General features: G+C 40.8%; 1 protein-coding gene across 1 annotated transcript; it reads right to left on the minus strand.

Annotated features, from left to right (window-relative positions):
• Window positions 1–15,789: 15,789 nt before the first annotated feature.
• LOC120018850 (somatostatin-1A) lies at window positions 15,790–17,906 on the minus strand. Its single transcript, XM_038962070.1, has 2 exons — window positions 17,679–17,906; window positions 15,790–16,300 (listed from the first exon to the last, which is right to left on the minus strand). The coding sequence occupies exons 1-2, from the start codon at window positions 17,814–17,816 to the stop codon at window positions 16,094–16,096; spliced, it is 345 nt and encodes a 114-aa protein (XP_038817998.1). The 5' UTR covers window positions 17,817–17,906; the 3' UTR covers window positions 15,790–16,093.
• Window positions 17,907–19,426: the final 1,520 nt, after the last annotated feature.

The raw sequence follows: 19,426 nt of genomic DNA on the forward strand, positions 1-19,426 counted from the left end.
CGTGTCGTGCCCCGCCTGAGTGGCTCGCTTGTGGGCTTGCTGGCAGGATATGGCAGCACCTTCGGTTGTGTGTCAAGAATTCAGCACAGCAAGTTTGTATGAAGGTCTGGTTATTCATAGGCAAATAGTAATATGCTCTGAACCGCTCTGGTGACAATTAAACTTTGCTGCCCTGTTTGCAATCGTCCACATGGCTGGGAGTTAGATATGCATAGGAAGTGTAGTGTAATGTTGTTTTCTGTATATATGAATTACAAATCATACTTTACTTAAATCATGTTTCTAGTCTATTGCATAGTTACAATGTGTAATCATTGATAATGTACCCAATGTGTAATCAATGCGTAATCAAGCTTTCTACCAATATCAGATATGTCTATGTCCTGGGAAATGTTCTTGTTACTTACAACCTCATGCTAATCACATTAGCCTACATTAGCTCAACCATCAATTGGGGGTCTCACCGATCCTGTAGAGGTTATTAACAGTCTGATGGCCTTGAGATAGAAGCTATTTTTCATTCTCTTGGTCCCAGCTGTGATGCACCTGTACTGACCTCGCCTTCAGGATGGTAGCGGGGTGAACAGGCAGTGGCTCGGGTGGTTGTTTTCCTTGATGAACTTTTTGGCCTTCCTGTGACATCGGGTGCTGTAGGTGTCCTGGAGGGCAGGTAGTTTGCCCCCGGGGATGCGTTGTGCAGACCGCACCACCCTCTGGAGAGCTTTGTGGTTGTGGGCGGTGCAGTTGCCGTCAGGCGGTGATACAGCCCGACAGGATGCTCTCAATTGTGCATCTGTAAAAGTTTGTGAGGGTTTTAGGTGACAAGCCACATTTCTTCTTCACCACACTGTCTGTGTGGGTGGACCATTTCAGTTTGTCAGAAATTACAACTCTCCACCTTCTCCACTGCTGTCCCGTCAATCTGGATAGGGGGGTGCTCCCTCTGCTGTTTCCTGAAGTCCACGATCACTTCCTCTGTTTTGTTAACGTTGAGTGAGAGGTTGTTTTCCTGACACCACGCTCAAAGTGCCCTCACCTCCTTCCTGGAGGCTGTCTCGTCGTTGTTGCTAATCAAGCCCACTACTGTTGTGTTGTGTGCAAATTTGATGGTTGAGTTGGAGGCGTGCATGGCCACGCAGTCAAGGGTGAACAGTGAGTACAAAAGGGGGCTGAGCACACACCCTTGTTGGGCCCCAGTGTTGAGGGTCAGCGAAGTGGAGGTGTTGTTTCCTACCTTCACCACCTAGGGGCGGCCCGTCATGAAATCCAGGACCCAAATCCACAGGGCGGCGTTGAGACCCAGGGCCTCAAGCTTAATGATGAGCTCAGAGGGTACAATGGTGTTGAATGCTGCGCTATAGTGAACAGAATTCTTCCATAGGTATTCCTCTTGTCCAGATGGGATAGGGCAGTGTGATGGCGATTGCATCGTCTGTGGACCTATTGGAGCGGTAAGCAAATTGAAGTTTGACAGGACAGGTCTAGGGTGACAGGTAAGGTGGAGGTGATATGATCCTTGACTCGTCTCTCAAAGCACTTCATGATGACAGAAGTGAGTGCTACGGTAGTAATTTAGTTCAGTTACCTTTGCTTTCGTCGGTACAGGAACAATGGTGCCAACTTGAAGCATGTGGGGACAGCAGTTTGGGATAGGGAGAGATTGAATATGTCCGTAAACACACCAGCCAGCTGGTCTGCACATGCTCTGAGGACGCGGCTTGGGATGCCGTCTGGGCCGGCAGCCTTGCGAGGATTAACACGTTTTAATGTCTTACACTCATCATCAACTGTTCAGAGGAGACTGCGTGAATCAGGCTTTCATTTTTTAACCTTTATTTAACATGGCAAGTCAGTTAAGAACAAATAAGAATTATAATTCTTATTTTCAATGACGGCCTAGGAACTTCATGGTCGAATTGCGGCAAAGAAACCACTACTAAAGGACATCAATAAGAAGAAGAGACTTGCTTGGGCCAAGAAACACGAGCAATGGACATTAGACCGGTGGAAATCTGTCCTTTGGTCTGATGAGTCCAAATTTGAGATTTTTGGTTCCATCCGCCGTGTCTTTCTGAGAATCAGAGTAGGTGAACAGAGGATCTCCGCATGTAAGGTTCCCACTGTGAAGCATGGAGGAGGAGGTGTGATGGTGTGGGGGTGCTTTGCTGGTGACACTGTCTGTGATTTATTTAGAATTCAAGGCACAATTAACCAGCATGGCTACCACAGCATTCTGCAGCGATACGCCATCCCATCTGGTTTGTTCTTAGCGGGACTATCATTTGCTTTTCAACAGGACAATGACCCAACACACCTCCAGGCTGTGTAAGGGCTACATGACCAAGAAGGTGAGTGATGGAATGCTGCATCAAATGGAAAAAGCATTGGAAAAGCATTCCAGGTAAAGCTGGTTGAGAGAATGCCAAGAGTTTGGAAAGCTGTCATCAAGGCAAAGTTTGGCTACTTTGAAGTATCTCAAATATAAAATATATTTTATTTTGTTTTACACTTTTTGGTTACTACATGATTCCATATGTGTTATTTCATAGAGTTGATGTCTTCACTATTATTCTACAATGTAGAAAATAGTAAAAATAAAGAAAAACCCTTGAATGAGTAGGTGTGTCCAAACTTTTGACTGGTACTGTAGATCAGAAAGAATGAGATGTGAAACACTGTATTAAACATGTAGCTGGAATGCTGCAACATACACACACACACACACGCACACGCACACAAGCACACAAGCACACACACAAAAACACACACAGGCCAACCTCCACCAGTTGCCTAAAAAGACTCGTTCTATCCAACAATATCAGCTGTTAGGGTTTCAATAAAAATCCCTACATTGCTGAGGTTCCGTATCCACTCACTTAATAGAGTTTAATAGAGGAAGCTTGTGAATGTGTATACAAAATTTTAATGACTTGAAGTCGTGGTAATTTCTCAAAAGCTGCTTAGCGGATGTCGACGCTGGTGTGATGTTTGAGAAGGGAGCAGATGTGTGGCTGAGCCGTCGCAACTGAATAGCTGTTGATGGATAGGGAGAGATGTCGCACCTAAAGGGCAATTATGTGCAATAACAAAGATTGCAAATTAGCGGGATTATTCTGGGTGGGAGAATGTAGGCACAAACACAGCACACCTTAATTAAAGGTGCAATATACAGAAATCTCTCCACCGTTGCCTCGTTGATAAAATTCTGACGGTTCACCTAATTTCAGTTTGTGACAAAACAAGTAAAATGTAGAGAATCATTGTATTATCTAAACCACTGTGAAATATCTATTCAATAACTAAAAATGCATTGTTTTCTGCTGTTTGAAGCTGTTGTACAAAGCCGAAAGTAAAAAGACTCAAAAACTGAACTTAAGGATGAGAAGCGTATAAATAACGCATGTGGAACGGATCTACCTCTTCTCAGACTTGATTTCAATGATATATAATTCATATTTCTATGTGAATTTGGTGGGGTTGCCCACAAAGCTACATACTGTGGCTTTAATGCACGCACATATGGACAACACACACACACACACAAGCATGCAGGTACACATACACAGACACACAAAGATGCACAAAAGTATGCATACATGCCTGCACACACACACACTATGTCACGCCCTGGCTATAGAGATGCTTTTTATTCTCTATTTTGGTTAGGCCAGGGTGTGACTAGGGTGGGCAGTCTATGTTCTTTTTTCTATGTTGTTGTGTTTCTATGTGTTTGGCCTGGTGTAGTTCCCAATCAGAGGCAGCTGTCTATCGTTGTCTCTGATTGGGAGCTATACTTAGGTAGCCTGTTTTCCCATTTTGAGGTGTGGGTGATTCTTTTCTGTTTTGTTTTTTTTCGTCACCTTACAGGACTGTTCGTTTGTCGTTTTTGTTGTTTTGTTCAATAAAAATATGAACACTTACCACGCTGCACCTTGGTCCTCCTCTCCTTCTCCCGACGACGTTCGTGACACACTATGATGACATTTTTGCTATATTCACAACATACCTTGTGTGTACTCATTTTGAGAAAGGCGCTATTCTTGAACAAGATGTTCAGTATTTCAATCTGAGTTTCTTTGAAGGGCAAACCTATTTTAAGCGTCATGTTTGTGTGAAATCAGTGGTTGAATGATACTACAGTTTTTTACAATCACTTTGCCACTAATTTCGGAACCTTGATGTCATCTTTCAAAACTCTAGACACAAAACTCACAACCACAATGATCAAAATGCTAATTTTTCAAAACTCTAACACTTTTTCCAATTGCTTGGATACAATACACATAAAGCTAAGATCATTTGTTCATTAAACTAAAATCACACAACTTAACATCAAAGTATTACCATTTCAAAATGCAATTCACACATTACATCTGAGATGACTGTCTATTCATGTCATTACAATAATCTAACTATCATGGTGTTGTACGTTAAGAGATGCCATTCAGCACACCACTGTTTTAAACAGCTGTTATTTGAGCATTTGTGGCCTTTCTGTTAGCTTGAATGAGTCTGGACATTCTCCTCTGACCTCTCTCATTAATAAGGTGTTTTTGCCCACAAAACTGTCGCTCACTGAATGTGTTTTCTTTATCGCACCATTCTCTGTAAACTCTAGAGACTGTAGTGCATAAAAATCCCAGGAAGGCAGCTGTTTCTGAGATGCTGGAATCACCATGTGTGGCATCAACAATCATACCACAGTCAAAGTTGCTTAGATTACGCAACTTGTCCGTTCTAATGTTTGGTCGAACAACATCTAAAGCTCTCTACTCTATATACTCTATATATTGAGTTGCAGGCAGCCACATGATTCGCTGTTTGAATGTAACCGTCCTTGATGAGCTAAATCAGGTCTGTAGAGCTGATGGCATGACCTATGTCATTGTGTGGGATAATGTCAGGTTCCACCATGCTCAAATGGTGCAAGCATGGTTTCAGGCCCATCCACAATTTACCACCCTGTACTTACCACCATACGCTCCTTTCCTAAAACCCGATTGAGGAATTTTTCTCCACATGGAGGTGGAAGGTATATGATAGGCGCCCTCACGAACAAGCCACCCTTCTCCAGGCCATGGATGACGCATGCAATGACATCACGGCAGACCAGTGTCAGGCCTGGATTCGCCATGCCCGAAGAATCTTCCCAAGATGTTTGGCTAATGAAAATTGTGATGTGGATGAGAACCTGTGGCCAAATCCACAAGACAGGGTTGATGGAAATATAGAAGTACAGTAATCAATCCTTTGTTTAGCTTTTTACAGTAAGCCAGGTGAGGAACACAGCAGTTGACCTTTAACTGTTTTTTCTTTTTTTGTAGCTAATTATTTTTGCTTTGATTCAAAGAAACCTATGTTGTGATTTTATTGTATTTCATCAATAAATTTCATATTTTGTTCAATGATTCCACTCTGTCTGTAGTATTCTCTCTACTAGTCCTTTTACAGTGATGTATTTACGTGTAGTAGCATAATGAAACATGTATCACATATTTTGTACGACAATATTTCATGATTGGACGAACAACTACACAGTGAAACTATCGGTATCTTGTGTGTGGGTGATCTAAATGAATGTTCCTATGGTATTTCATGATAAATTAGTTATTTGAACCAATGATTCTGCAAGTGCAAGATTTCTTTAAAGATATGAATGCACAATGCAATGTTTTGAACATTGGACAGACTGTGTTACAAGTGATGACCGTTTTGAGTTTTGTGTCTAGAGTTTTGAAAAATGACCACAAGGTTCTGAAATTAGTGCCAAAGGGATTGTAAAAAACTGTAAATGAGGGCTTATATTTTCAATTGTGCCACAATAGTTAACACATGAACAAAAAATGCATCAGTGATCAGGGTGTTTAATGAATTTCATATTAAAGGATAAACGCAAACACATTCATTCACACACACTGTACACACACACACACACACACACACACACACACACACACACACACACACACACACACACACACACACACACACACACACACACACACACACACACACACACCCAAGCATGCACTCACAAACACACACACACACACACACACACACACACACACACACACACACACACACACACACACACACACACACACACACACACACACACACACACACACACACACACACACACACACACACACACACACACACACACACAAACTTCCCTCTACTTCTCCCTCTATCATATTGACCACAGAGTGATACAGCATTATCAGTACAGGACCTGTAAAAGCTACTCAAATTATGCATTCTCTTCTCCAAAGGGTTATGCACTCAGATCCCGTTGATATTATTTTTCTGACATAAACTCCCAGAGATTAAATGTCAGAAATGATTAGCCTTTTCAGTAGAGGAAGACAGACAGGCGTGACTGAATGGAGGAAGAATTACTGTCTGTCAAATGGGAAAAAAGGTAACAGTTTTTCTCAATCGCGTACAAGCATTTTCTGGATCTGTGTCGAAACGTATCGATAGTAGAAGACCATATGGTATTGAGAAACCCAAAGTTCAAAAGCTTTTAGGAGTGAAATGGAGGGGAAGAGAAAAGGAAAGAGAGAAAGAGAACGGATGAGACAATGATCGTAGGACAAATCCAGACCTATAAGACTTTGCTACTTGGACTCAACACGTTGATTGATAGACATTAGACCTCCTGGCTGTCACTCCATTTGGGCTCCTGGTTGTCTCTCTCTCCTGACCCATATACAGGTCAGACGTTCAGACCATGCCTACAGCAGACTGGCGGGACACAGGGCTGAATTCTGGAGATAACAACCTAGGCTCAATCCCAATACCCCCCTAGCCCTTCCCCTCCATTGTGTGTGATCACACGAGCCCTATCGTGTTGTAGTGGTATCACAATTCAACTTTGAACGAGGTGTAGTGCCTTTTCAGCCCTCTAGTTGGCCCTCCAAACGAAGCTAATTGAGATGCAGACATTCTATTGAGTGTTTCCCTAAACTTGGAAAGCGTTGATTCAAGAATAATGGCTGACAAAATTACTAGGAAGTTAGCAAATGTAAGTCATTATAACTTCATAATGAAGCAAGCAAAACATGTACAGTGAAGAGGAATATCCTAGTTCATGTAGAGACAAACAACATTTATAAAAATTGCTATTTAACAAGCTATCTGTCTAGGTAACATTAGCCAGCTAGCTATACATTTAGCATGCTATATGGGCGTTTGATTTGTAGGAATTGTAATTTGTGTTGTTTATTAATGTTTTAGAGACTCTTTAACAAACCAGCCTGTCATCTTGTGAAACCCAGTGGATGTTATATCTACTGCAAATTGAATGAACAATTGTGTAAGCTTGCCTTGCTGTTCATTAACTTTTTAGGGATAGGGGGCAGCATTTTCACTTTGGATGAATAGCGTGCCCAACTTGAACTGCCTACTCTGTCCCAGATGCTAATATATGCATATTATTATTACTTTTGGATAGAAAATACTCTGAAGTTTCTAAAACTGTTTGAATTATGTCTGTGAGTATAACAGAACTCATATGGCAGGCAAACTTCCAAACAGGAAGTGGAAATTCTGAGGCTGGTTGTTTTTCAACTCATCGCCTATTCAAATCCCAGGAAGATATGGATTTGTTTGCACTTCCTACGCCTTCCACTAGATGTCAACAGTCGGTAGAACGTTGAATGAAGTTTATACTGTGTTGTGGGGCCGGATGAGAGGGGAATGAGTAGGTGGTCTGGCAGATTGCCAGTTCCTGGTCACGCGCATTCCACATGATGTCGCCTTGTGTTCCATTACTTCTACAGACACGAAGGAATGCTCCGGTTGGAACGTTATTGGATATATATGATAACAACATCCTGAAGATTGATTCTCTACTTAGTTTGACAAGTTTATTCGACCTGTGATATAACTTTTTGAAGTTTTCGTCCGACGTTATGCGTGACTTGCACGAGCGTTTGGATATGTGTACTAACCGCGCTAGCTCAACGCTCTAACTACTAGGGTACCTGCCGCAGGCAGCTCAATTGTGAGAAATGTCTCAGTCCCTTTAGAAAAAATGTTGTGCTATCCAGGAGCACGAGTACAGGTCATCAATGAGCTGCTCCCAAACATTTTAAACCAGTATCATGAAATTGAGTCTACCATAGTCCATGTGGGATTCAATGACGTTATGAAGGGCAGCTCAAAACAGCTGAAGATGGATTTTAAAGAACTGATTTGGTCACTACTTGACACCAACAAACGCCCCCCTAATATCTGGCCCTCTGCCCTCTCTAAATCAATGTATTGAATGGTTCAGCAGACTTATAGCCCTCCATAACTGGCTACGAGACAATTTCATCTCTGTGGGTGTAACATTTATTTTGATACCTTCTGGAAACAAAGCTCATATTTTAAGTAGGATGGGATCCACCCAAATCATTTTGGTTCCTGGATCCTTTCACAGCATTATAAGGCTGCGTTGAGACTTATCAATGACCCAAGCACAGCTAATTTAATCCCTACCATTGTGTCACTGAGTTGTCATAAGTCTTCAGCAGATGTACATTATCCCAGGGGCGGTGGAAGACACAATGTAAGTAACTTAATTTATGCCCCTCTTACTGCCATGAATGCCTCTGCTGGTCCTACAATTATTGTATGCAGTAATCATATGCCTATGAACCACAGTTGTACTGTTAGCACTGAGGCGGTGTGCCGTAGCAGGAAGTCCACTGTGTGCAGCTCACCCTGTACTAACATAAATAACATGAGCTAAGCTTCCCAGTAAAGCAAAAAAAAACAATCAAGCATCCCAGAAAAGTGTAAAAAATAGCCAACGTTACATATGTAGCTTAAGAAATAAGGTTCATTAAATCGATATGCTAGTAACAGAGGACATTCATATTCGGACAATCTCTGAAACTCACTTAGATAAGACCTTTGATGATACAGTGGTAGCAAAACATGATTATAAGCGCTACAGAAAAGACAGAAATGCCAAAGGTGGAGGTCTGGCCTTTTTATATTCAGAACCACAGTAATATGGCTACAAGTTCATCTGCCTCACCTAAAGCCAATTCTGTGGGAAGCTGCTATAGAACCACCAAGTGCTAACCGTCAGTATCTGGTTAACATGTGTGGTTAACATGTGTGAAACTAAAGACAAAGAAAAAGAAACTACTATGAAACAAAAAGAAAGGATATAAAGAATGAAAGTTAAAAGCTTTGGAGTACCTTAAATAAAGCCCCATTTACTGGCTCAAATAGCCGACCAATCAGTCTGTTCAGAACCCTTAGGAAACTTCTGGAAATAAGTGTGTTTGACCAGATACAATGCTATCTCACAGTAAACAAATTGACAACAGACTTTCAGCACGCTTAAATGGAAGGACACTCAACAAGCACAGTACCTACACAGATTACTGATAGGCTAAGAGAAATTGATGATACACAGATTGTGTAAGCTGTTTTGGTAGACATTAGTGTGGTTTTTGACATTGTGATCATAGTCTGCTGCTAGAAAAACATGTGTGTTAGGGCTTTACACCCCTGCTTTTTTTTTTATATATAAAGAGTTACCTGTCTAACAGAACACAGGGTTTCTTCTTCAATGGAAGCCTTTCCATAATCCAGGTAGAATCAGGAATTCCCCAGGGCAGCTGGCTTGGTCTCTTACTTTTTTCAATCTTTACTAACGACTTGCCACTTTGAGTAAAGCCAGTGTGTCTATGTATGCGGACGACTCAACACTATACACGTCAGCTACTACAGCGACTCAAATGACTGCAACACTTAACAAAGAGCTGCAGTTAGTTTCAGAATGGGTGGCATGGAATAAATCAGTCCTAAATATTTCAAAATTAAAAGCATTGTATTTGGGACAAATCATTCACTAAACCCTAAACCTCAACTAAATTTGTAATGAATAATGTGGAAATTGAGCAAGTTGAGGTGACTAAACGGCTTGGAGTAACACTGGATTGTAAACTGTCATGGTCAAAACATATTGATACAACAGTAGCTAACATGGGGAGAAGTCTGTCCATAATAAAGCTCTGCTCTGCCTTTTTTACAGCTCTGTCAACAAGGCAGTTCCTACAGGCCCTAGTTTTGTCGCACCTGGACTACTGTTCAGTCGTGTGGTCAGTTGCCACAAAGAGGGACTTACACCATGCCCAAACCGGAATTGTGTGTGCGTCCGAGTACGCCATTGTGCACAAATTGATTTTGTCCCCCCACTGCAAACGCGATCACGACACGCAGGTTGAAATATCAAGACAAACTCTGAACCAATTATATTAATTTGGGGACAGGTCGAAAAGCATTTAACACGTATGCAAATTTAGCTAGCTAGCTTGCAGCTGCTAGCTAATTTGTCCTATTTAACTAGCTAGCTTGCTGTTGCTAGCTAATTTGTCCTGGGATATAAACATTGAGGTGTCATTTTACCTGAAATGCACAAGGTCCTCTACTCTGACAAATAATCCACACATAAAACGATCAACCAAATAATAAATAATTTCTGGTCATCTCTCCTCCTTCCAGGCTTCTTTTTCATTATAAGGCAATTGGCAACTAACTTTCATAATAAAGTGCATTACCACAACCGACCTCAGTTCAACTTTCAATCACCCACGTGGGTATATGTTCCTAAAAACCAATGAGAAGGTGGCACGTGGGTATATGCTTCTAAAAAAAACAATGAGGAGATGGGAGAGGCAGGACTTGCAGCTTGTTCTGCGTCACAAATAGAATACATTTATATTTTAGCTCCTGGCAACGCAGATGCTCGTTGGAGCGTGCAAGCAGTGTGGGTGCAATGATTGAATAACATGTATGTTTTAATTTATTTTGCAATGCTCGCACACCCGACGCGACCGGTGTACTCAGCATGTTAGGATAATTGCAATTGGCTCAGAGCAGGTGGCACACAGAGAGCTAACACTAATAATTTGCATGTCAATATTTCCTGGCTCAAAGTGGAGGAGAGATTGACTTCATCACTACGGGTATATGTGAAAGGTATTGACATGTTGAATGCACCGACCTGTCTGTTTAAACTACCAGCACACAGCTCAGACCCTCATGCATACCCCACAAGACATGCCACCAGAGGTCTCTTCATAATCCCTAAATCCAGAACAGACTATGGTAGGTGCACAGTCCTACATAGAGCCATGACTACATGGAACTCTATTCCACATCAAGTAACTCATGCAAGCAGTAAGATTAGATTTAAAAAACAGATAAAAGTACACCTTGTGGAACAGCGGGACTGTGAAGCAAAATAAACATAGGCACAGACACATGCATACAAGCGCACAATAACATACACACTTTACAGACATGTACACATGTATTTTATGATGTATGTGGTAGTGGAGTAGGGGCCTGAGGTCACACACTTATCGTGTTGGGAAATCTGTTGTGCATGTATCGTAGGGCGGCAGGTAGCCTAATGGTTAGAGCGGTCCGAAAGATCGAATCCCGTAGCTGAGAAGGTAAAAGTCTGTCATCTGCCCCTGAGCAAGGAAATTAACCCACTGTTCCCCGGGTGCTTAAGATGTCGATTAAGGCAGCCTCTTGCACCACTCTGATTCATGCGGAAGACACATTTCAGTTGAATGCATTCAGTTGTACAACTGACTCGGCATCCCCCTAAAATAGTATAACTGCACTAGTTTTGCTGGATCCCAGGAAGAGTAGCTGCTGCCTTTGCAGCAGCTAATGGTGAATAAATACAATATACAAATAAAACAAATTTTCAAACCCTGACTTGTCATTCTTCTTTATTGTTGGAACGTTAATATTAGGGCTTTAAGATCTGTGTAATGCAATGCAGCTGAAGTAACGTAGCTAGGTAGCTAAGTCTTTTCTTGCTTATTGTGTAGTGAAGGATAAAATATGTAGCCGAGCTTTATATGGACCTTAAAACGTTTGGTATTAATATTAGAACAGCAGTTTTCATTTTTAATTGCTTCCACTGGTTAATCATCAAGAAATGTCATAAAATGACTGAGTAAAGTAAATGCAAATCTTACATGTCAAACAGCTATTATGGAAAGTCGTGTTCCAGTACTACTCCACAGAGGATGGGTACTTTACAGGTACATTGTTGTTTTGCAATTCTCATATGCTGCTCATATGGTAACTGTGTATTTGTTGCGTGAGAAATATAAGGACGGCTATTACTGTCGCCAATACAGGCATTGTGAAGAATGACATGTTAGCTTATCCTTTGGTCCCTTCTTCTGCTCGCAAATGATGTATTTACAGTGTATCTCCCTGCCACTAGTTGCTCCATTTTCGAGGGATATGCCACCACACTTGGAAAAGAGGGGAAAGGCTAAGGGGAGGCATTGGGATTGAAGTGTCCCCTCTCTGACACCACCTCCCTGTCCGCGCTCTACCCACCCACACACTGACACAGGCTGTCAGGAATCAGGATAGGCACATGCAGCCCTTTCCTCTCTGACTGTCAGTGTCTTGCTCTTTAATACTAATTGTTTGAGAGCTTTCTTAACCGAAGCCCATTAATGAGGCAGGGGTTATTAAGTGCACTTCCCATTTGGCATTGTTTCCTAATCTCACCAAGCAGCCCAGTGATTCTCCTCCTCCTGCACATTCTGAGTTGTCAGTATGGAGTCTACACACAAGCACACACGTACTGACACACACATGCAGGGGCGTACACAAACGGGCACACATGTGCATGTAGAAACGTGTGCACACATATATTACATTTTAGTAACTTGTTTTTCACACACACGCAGACGCACACACATTTCCGAGGTAGCGTTTAACCACACAGGCACACACACACACACACCACAAAAAGTGGCTCTTCAGTTTTATTTCACTGCACTGGAAGACTGGTTGAGGACAGGTAGGCTAAAGGCCCCGTAGACTAGGTTCTTACTGCTCCTCGCAGAACTCGGCTAGGTGCAAGCGAACATCTGTGCTCTCATACTCCCTTAAAAGACCTTTGCTTGAAAAATTAGAAAAAAGCAGCAATATTACTCTTTGTCCCTCTTGAGACGCCGTAGCAACAACATCGCCAGTAACACTTCCTCAAAATAGTCAGAATTAATCTAAGATAAATCAAGAAATCTGTAATAAGTTTTTGTTTTTGCCATGGAGATTTTACATCTGTTTGGAGCAGTATTTCTCAACTGAAAATGTTTGCATGAAAACTCTTGTTGAATTACAACAAATACATCATTGTTCCCACTCCTACTCCTACAAAAAAAATGTGTTTGCACAAAAACCGGCAAAAAACCTGCCAATGACAAAAACTAACGAAAATGTCACACAATGTGGTCATAATATAGGCCCGACCTGTTTGGATTTGGAAACATACATTATGGTAAGCTTAACTTGTGTTTCACATGGACCATACTGAACTATGGAATGCATTTTTTAAACTTATTTAGTCAACATGCTATGATTTGACCCTCTCTTTTCTGTGTTGTTTGTCAAATGTGTACTTGAGCAATAATTGTTGTAGAAAAATAAAATATATATATACACTACAAGTCAAAAGTTTGGACACACCTACTCATTCAAGGGTTTTTCTTTATTTTGACTATTTCCTACATTGTAGAATAATAGTGAAGAGATCAAAACTATGAAATAACACATATGGAATCATTTAGTAACCAAAAAAGTGTTAAACAAATCACAATATATTTTATATTTGAGATTCTTCAAAGTTGCCAAACTTTGCCTTGATGACAGCTTTCCACACTCTTGGCATTCTCTCAACCAGCTTCACCTGGAATGATTTTCCAACCGTCTTGAAGGAGTTCCCACATTGTCTGTATTGTATGTATTGTTGTGAAATTGTTAGATGTTACTTGTTAGATATTACAGCAATGTTGGAGCTAGAAACACAAGCACTTCGCTACACCCACAATAACATAAGCTAAACATTGGTAAAAGACCAAGTCCATATTATGGCAAGAACAGCTCAAATAAGCAAATAGAAACGACAGTCCGTCATTACTTTAAGACATGAAAGTCAGTCAATCCTGGAAAATGTTAAGAACTATCCAAATTTCTTCAAGTGCAGTCACAAAAACCATAAACGCTATGATGAAACTGGCTCTCATGAGGGCCACAGGAATGGAAGACCCAGAGTTACCTCTGCTGGAGAAGATAGTTCATTAGAGTTACCAGCCTCAAAAATTGCATCCCAAATCAATTCTTCACAGAGTTCAAGTAACAGACACACCTCACATCCTTCATTGTTGAATTGCTGCAAAGAAGCCACTACTAAAGGACACCAATAATAAGAAGAGACTTGCTTGAGCCAAGAAACACAGGAAATGGACATTAGACGGGTTGAAATCTGTCCTTTGCTCTGAATAGTCCAAGTTTGAGATTTTTGGTTTCAACCGCCGTGTCTTCGTGAGACGCAGAGTAGGTGAATGGATGATCTCCGCATGTGTGGTTCCTACTGTGAATCATGGAGGTGGTGTGATGGTCTGGGGGTACTTTGCTGGTGACACTGTCAGTGATTTATTTAGAATTCAAGGCACACTTAACAAGCATGGCTACCACAGAATTCTGCAGCAATATGCCATCCCATCTGGTTTGCGCTTAGTGGGACTATTATTTGTTTTTCAAAAGGACAATGACGCAAAACACACCTCCAGGCTGTGTAAGGGCTATTTGACCAAAGAGAGTGAGGAGTGCTGCATCAGATGACCTGGCCTCCACAATCACCCGACCTCAACCCGATTGAGATGGATTGGGATGAGTTGGACCACAGAGTGAAGGAAAAGCAGTCAACAAGTGCTCAGCATATGTGGGAACTCCTTCAAGACTATTGGAAAACCATTCCTCAAGCAGCTGGCTGAGAGAATTCCAAGAGCGTGCAAAGCTGTCATCAAGGCAAAGGGGGGCTGTTTGAAGAATCTCAAATATAAAATATTTTTGGATTTGTACTTTTGGTTATTACATGATTCCATATGTGTTATTTCATAGTTTTGATGGCTTCAGTATTATTCAACAATATAGAAAATAGTAAAAATAAAGAAAAACCCTTCAAAGAGTAGCTGTGTCCAAACTTTTGACTGGTACTGTATAACACCGTCGCCTACACTGACTATACAAAACATTAAGAACACTCACTCTTTTCATGACATAGGCTGACCAGGTGAATCCAAGTGAAAGCAATGATCCCTTACTGATGTCACGTGTTATATCCACTTTAATCACTGTAGATGAAGGGAAGGAGACAGGTTAAACATGTATTTTTAAGCCTTGAGACAATTGAGACATGGATTGGGTAGGTGCACTATTCAGAGGGCGAATGGGCAAGACAACATTGCCTTGAATGGGGGTATGGTATGTAGCAGGTGCCAGGAGCACCGGTTTGAATGTGTCAAGAACTGCTATGCTGCCGGGTTTTTCACGCTCAACAGTTTCTGACGAATTGAGGCTGTTCTGAGGGCAAAAGGGGCAGAGTGCAACTCAATATTAGGAAGTTGTTCCTAAAGTTTGGTATGTATATATGTTGTTTGCTGGAGGTTCATCAGGTCAAGGTTTACATTATGCCTACCCTTCATAAATGATATTTTTATGGCCCACCATAACAAAGTCATTTTATCTAACAATGGATTTACCGCCTAAAATAAAGCTAGACCCTGTAGCAAAAGCATTCATAACATCACTCCAAATGGAGGAAAGAACCTTGCTTATCCTGGAAACAAGTGCTAACATCTCATAGGGTAAGCCTATAATAGCCATTCCCGAATAAAACAACCCATTTGAGAGGAAGAGCAAGATAACAATATATGAATCAACACATTGTTTCTGAAACACAGATTTTATTCAAACAAACAATTAAAAATAGTTTATCTGCCAGAATACATAAAGCACAGTCAAAAGCAGAATTTCATACATTCTCTAGAACATTCTTTCATGTGTTTTTTCGGAAAAAAACAAAATGATCGATAAAGACATCAGCATGATTGTTGTTAAAGTTATAATAATTTTTATTTACATTTTTTGCGATTGGCGGGATAAGCCATGGCGCATAAAATAACATAACATTTTTATATTGAAACCAAAGAGATGAGATGTAGTATACGCAGTAAAGGGCCCGGGTGTAGATGAATTAACATGATGTAAAGGTTTTCCAGAAGAAGTTCTTGCATCCAGCCTTGCGTTCACGCGGCGCCAGTACTGGGCCAGCTGCACGCTCCAGCTCGAGACGCACATCCTCCTGCTCCACGCCACGAGACAGGTCATCTGACTCAATCGCCTCGTTCTCTGCTTGTGCAAGCTCTGAGAGCAGCTCTGCGAGTGTATACCTGGCAAGCTCCTGAAAATAAATAAATAACATAACATTTTATTTCTTCTGTTTTGTGGAGAATGAAAATGTCACATTTTAGCAACAAGATCCATTGAAATAGAAACAAATCAACATGCCTTAATAAAATGTAGCCTACCCATGTTTAGGAAGGAAATCAGTGTTTCAATGTTGTTTTCTCTTCCCTCATATTGCTTAAATAGATGTAGGCTATTTGATATGCATTATTTATATTTATTTAAAATGTCTGCAAATGTTTAAAATGACCTTTCCTATGCTGTTACGCATGAACCGATCACTTAAACTGAGACGTAAAACAACTTTCCCCCAACATGTGTTAATTTTTTTTTGAAGAACACGTTTCATTAATAAACATTAATACCCATTCTACTGTATGTTTTGACTTATTCTTGTCAAGTTTTGTTTGTAATTGACAACTAACTACAGCAGACCCCATATTCCAGAGACATCTTTCGTTTTTATTGGATACATTTTCATATTAAAGGTTGATTTAAAATATAGAACAAGTCATATTTCGTTAGTTTCTCTGATAGCAGTATTTCCACATTTCTCCGCACTTAATAATATGCATGTTAATCTCTCCTGGCTCAACGTAGAGGAGAGATTGATTTCATCACTACTTCTATTTGTGAGAAGTATTGATATTTTGAATGCACCGAGCTGTCTGTTCAAACTACTAGCACACAGCTCAGACACCCATGCATACCTCACAAGACATTCCCCCAGTTGTCTCTTCACAGTACCCAGTCCAGAACAGACTATCGGAGGCACACAGTACTACTTAGAGCAATGACTACATGGAACACTATTTCACATAAAAAAAACGAATGCAAGCAGTAAAATCAGATTTAAAAAACGGATTAAACTACACTTTATGGAACAGCAGGGACTATGAAGAGACACAGGCACACATACACACACATACACATGGATTTTGTGTTGTAGATATGTGGGAACACACATATGTTATGGAATATGTTGTGAAATGTAATGTATTTTTAATTGTATAACTGGCTTAATTTGGCTGGACCCCAAATATTTGTACAAATACAAATACTTAATTTCGTGGTCGCTTCGGCACCATGAAAATGTGCATCATGCTGTTCCCTGCATGGTGCTAATTTGATCGATTAATTTCCCCATGCGCCTGCAATTAAAACCGCAGAGGTAAATGTATGGCACCACACTGTTTAACCTTAAATCTGTATATGGTATAATCTCTATACTCTGGAAGTAAATGTACTTAAAATGTAGTTTGCAGCTGTACCACCAAACTCAGAAAAAATAGGATACTATGGTCACAGTAGCTGGATATATACGTTGTTTAAGAACGAAGACTTATAATGAAAGTCTGATTGAAGGTATTTACCTGTTTGCCTGCAGGTGCCATGAGTGACCGTTGAAGAAGCTGGCGAAGTTTGGCATCGGACGGAGCGGCAGAGACGCTGCTGATGGCCAGGGCTAGGGAAAGCAGCGCTAGGGCGCACTGGACACGCGTCGAGAGCATCTTCTTCTGGGTATCGGGGTGGCAGAGGATGGATGAAGGCGGTTCAATTGGGCAGAAAATAGTCGAGATGGGGTTCTCTTCGGGTTATGCTGCTCCTTCTGTTGTTCTAGTGCCCCCTCCGAACCCGTCTTTTAAACGGTTCGTCTGTCGTCAGGTGGTAAGGGGGGTTTCCTTCTGGCGCGTAACGTTTGGGTATGAGTGATGATTCCAAGTGACAAAGTTTCCACCGATTAGAGAGTCGTGTGCATCATTCGAGAAAAGGGAATTCATGATCCTTTCATTTGTTGAATATCGTCCGATTAGTGAAATATGGTTTACTTTGTAGAGACCTTCGCTCCGTGTGGATCTTATTGAATTTCAACAAGTTCGTTTATTTTTTTTCGCCCAATGAAATGAACTCAAGGCCCTGTAATGGAAAATCAACAACACATACATCATGAATAGGCTACAATGTGTCAAACTGTCCTCCACTTTAATGACTATTGGATGACATGATGAGTCTGAACGTCACTCATGCCTGAACTGTTTTTGTTCTTCATAAATAAAGCTGTTGTTGGAAATATCCAACATATTGTTTCTACATATAGGACATACAGTATATCTTTCCAATTTAGAGGACTCTTATATTCATTCAAAACACTTCTCACATGGGTATTTTCACTCGCTAATTCACGTCATTGCGCATGCCTGCAATGATCCTTTTGCATTTACAACAATTCAATTATTATCGAACAAAATATCAGTATGAATATCTCCAAATGAGACAAATATGTCTACATTGGAATAAAGCAAGTGACGCAGCAAATGGATTTCACTTAATCCTGCAGTTTTTTGTGTTATATAAAAGGGGCACTTTTATTTGAAAATGGATGTAATTCTTCTTCATTTCATTCATTCTTCGGCACACACTTACAAGAAAAGACTCATATTGACCTGCAATGGATGTGGAGTGCGTTTCGTGGACGAGTTCTGAATCCCAGTGGAATACTCAGAATAGCCCATTAACATCCAGCAATTAATATTGTAGTACACATGCTTTCCAACGAAATATCCCTTTTGATAGTCACATACTGTCACCACTGTTTGTCATTTCCTGGCCTACATATACAGAGAGTTAATTAGACCAAATTATATTTGCTATATTTGTTATATTTGCTTGCCAGCCTTATGAGCTTCCCGATTTCTTGCCTGCATATGTAGAGTCGTAAGTGCGCAATAGTCTCTATTTTTAGCGTTTACCTTCTAAGCCATTATAATACTTCTAAAGAAGACTGCTAAATAGCTATTCAAATAGTAACCGAGACTACCTGCATAGACCCCATTTGCACTAAATCTCTTGTAATTTTGCACTGACTCATGTAATTACTCTTCTCTCACTCCTCCCTCTCTTCTTTCCATATTTCTCCCTCACTCTCTTCCACACACACACACACACACACACACACACACACACACACACACACACACACACACACACACACACACACAACTTGTATGTACAGTACATAGCTACGTCAATTACCTCACAACTACAGTATACTATATACTATGTATACTATGACACAAAGATAAATTATATAAAGAATGAAATGTTGGGTAAAAAGGAAAAC

Source organism: Salvelinus namaycush, chromosome 23 (assembly GCF_016432855.1).
Source record: "Salvelinus namaycush isolate Seneca chromosome 23, SaNama_1.0, whole genome shotgun sequence".
Classification (NCBI taxonomy): Eukaryota; Metazoa; Chordata; class Actinopteri; order Salmoniformes; family Salmonidae; genus Salvelinus; species Salvelinus namaycush.

Bases quoted from the DNA above. Each gene is read 5' to 3' on its own strand.
- LOC120018850 (XM_038962070.1), bottom strand. From the start codon at position 17,816: ATGCTCTCGACGCGTGTCCAGTGCGCCCTAGCGCTGCTTTCCCTAGCC. The intron at 16,301-17,678 runs GTAAATACCTTC...ATTTATTTTCAG, and splicing joins TGGCACCTGCAGGCAAACAG to GAGCTTGCCAGGTATACACT.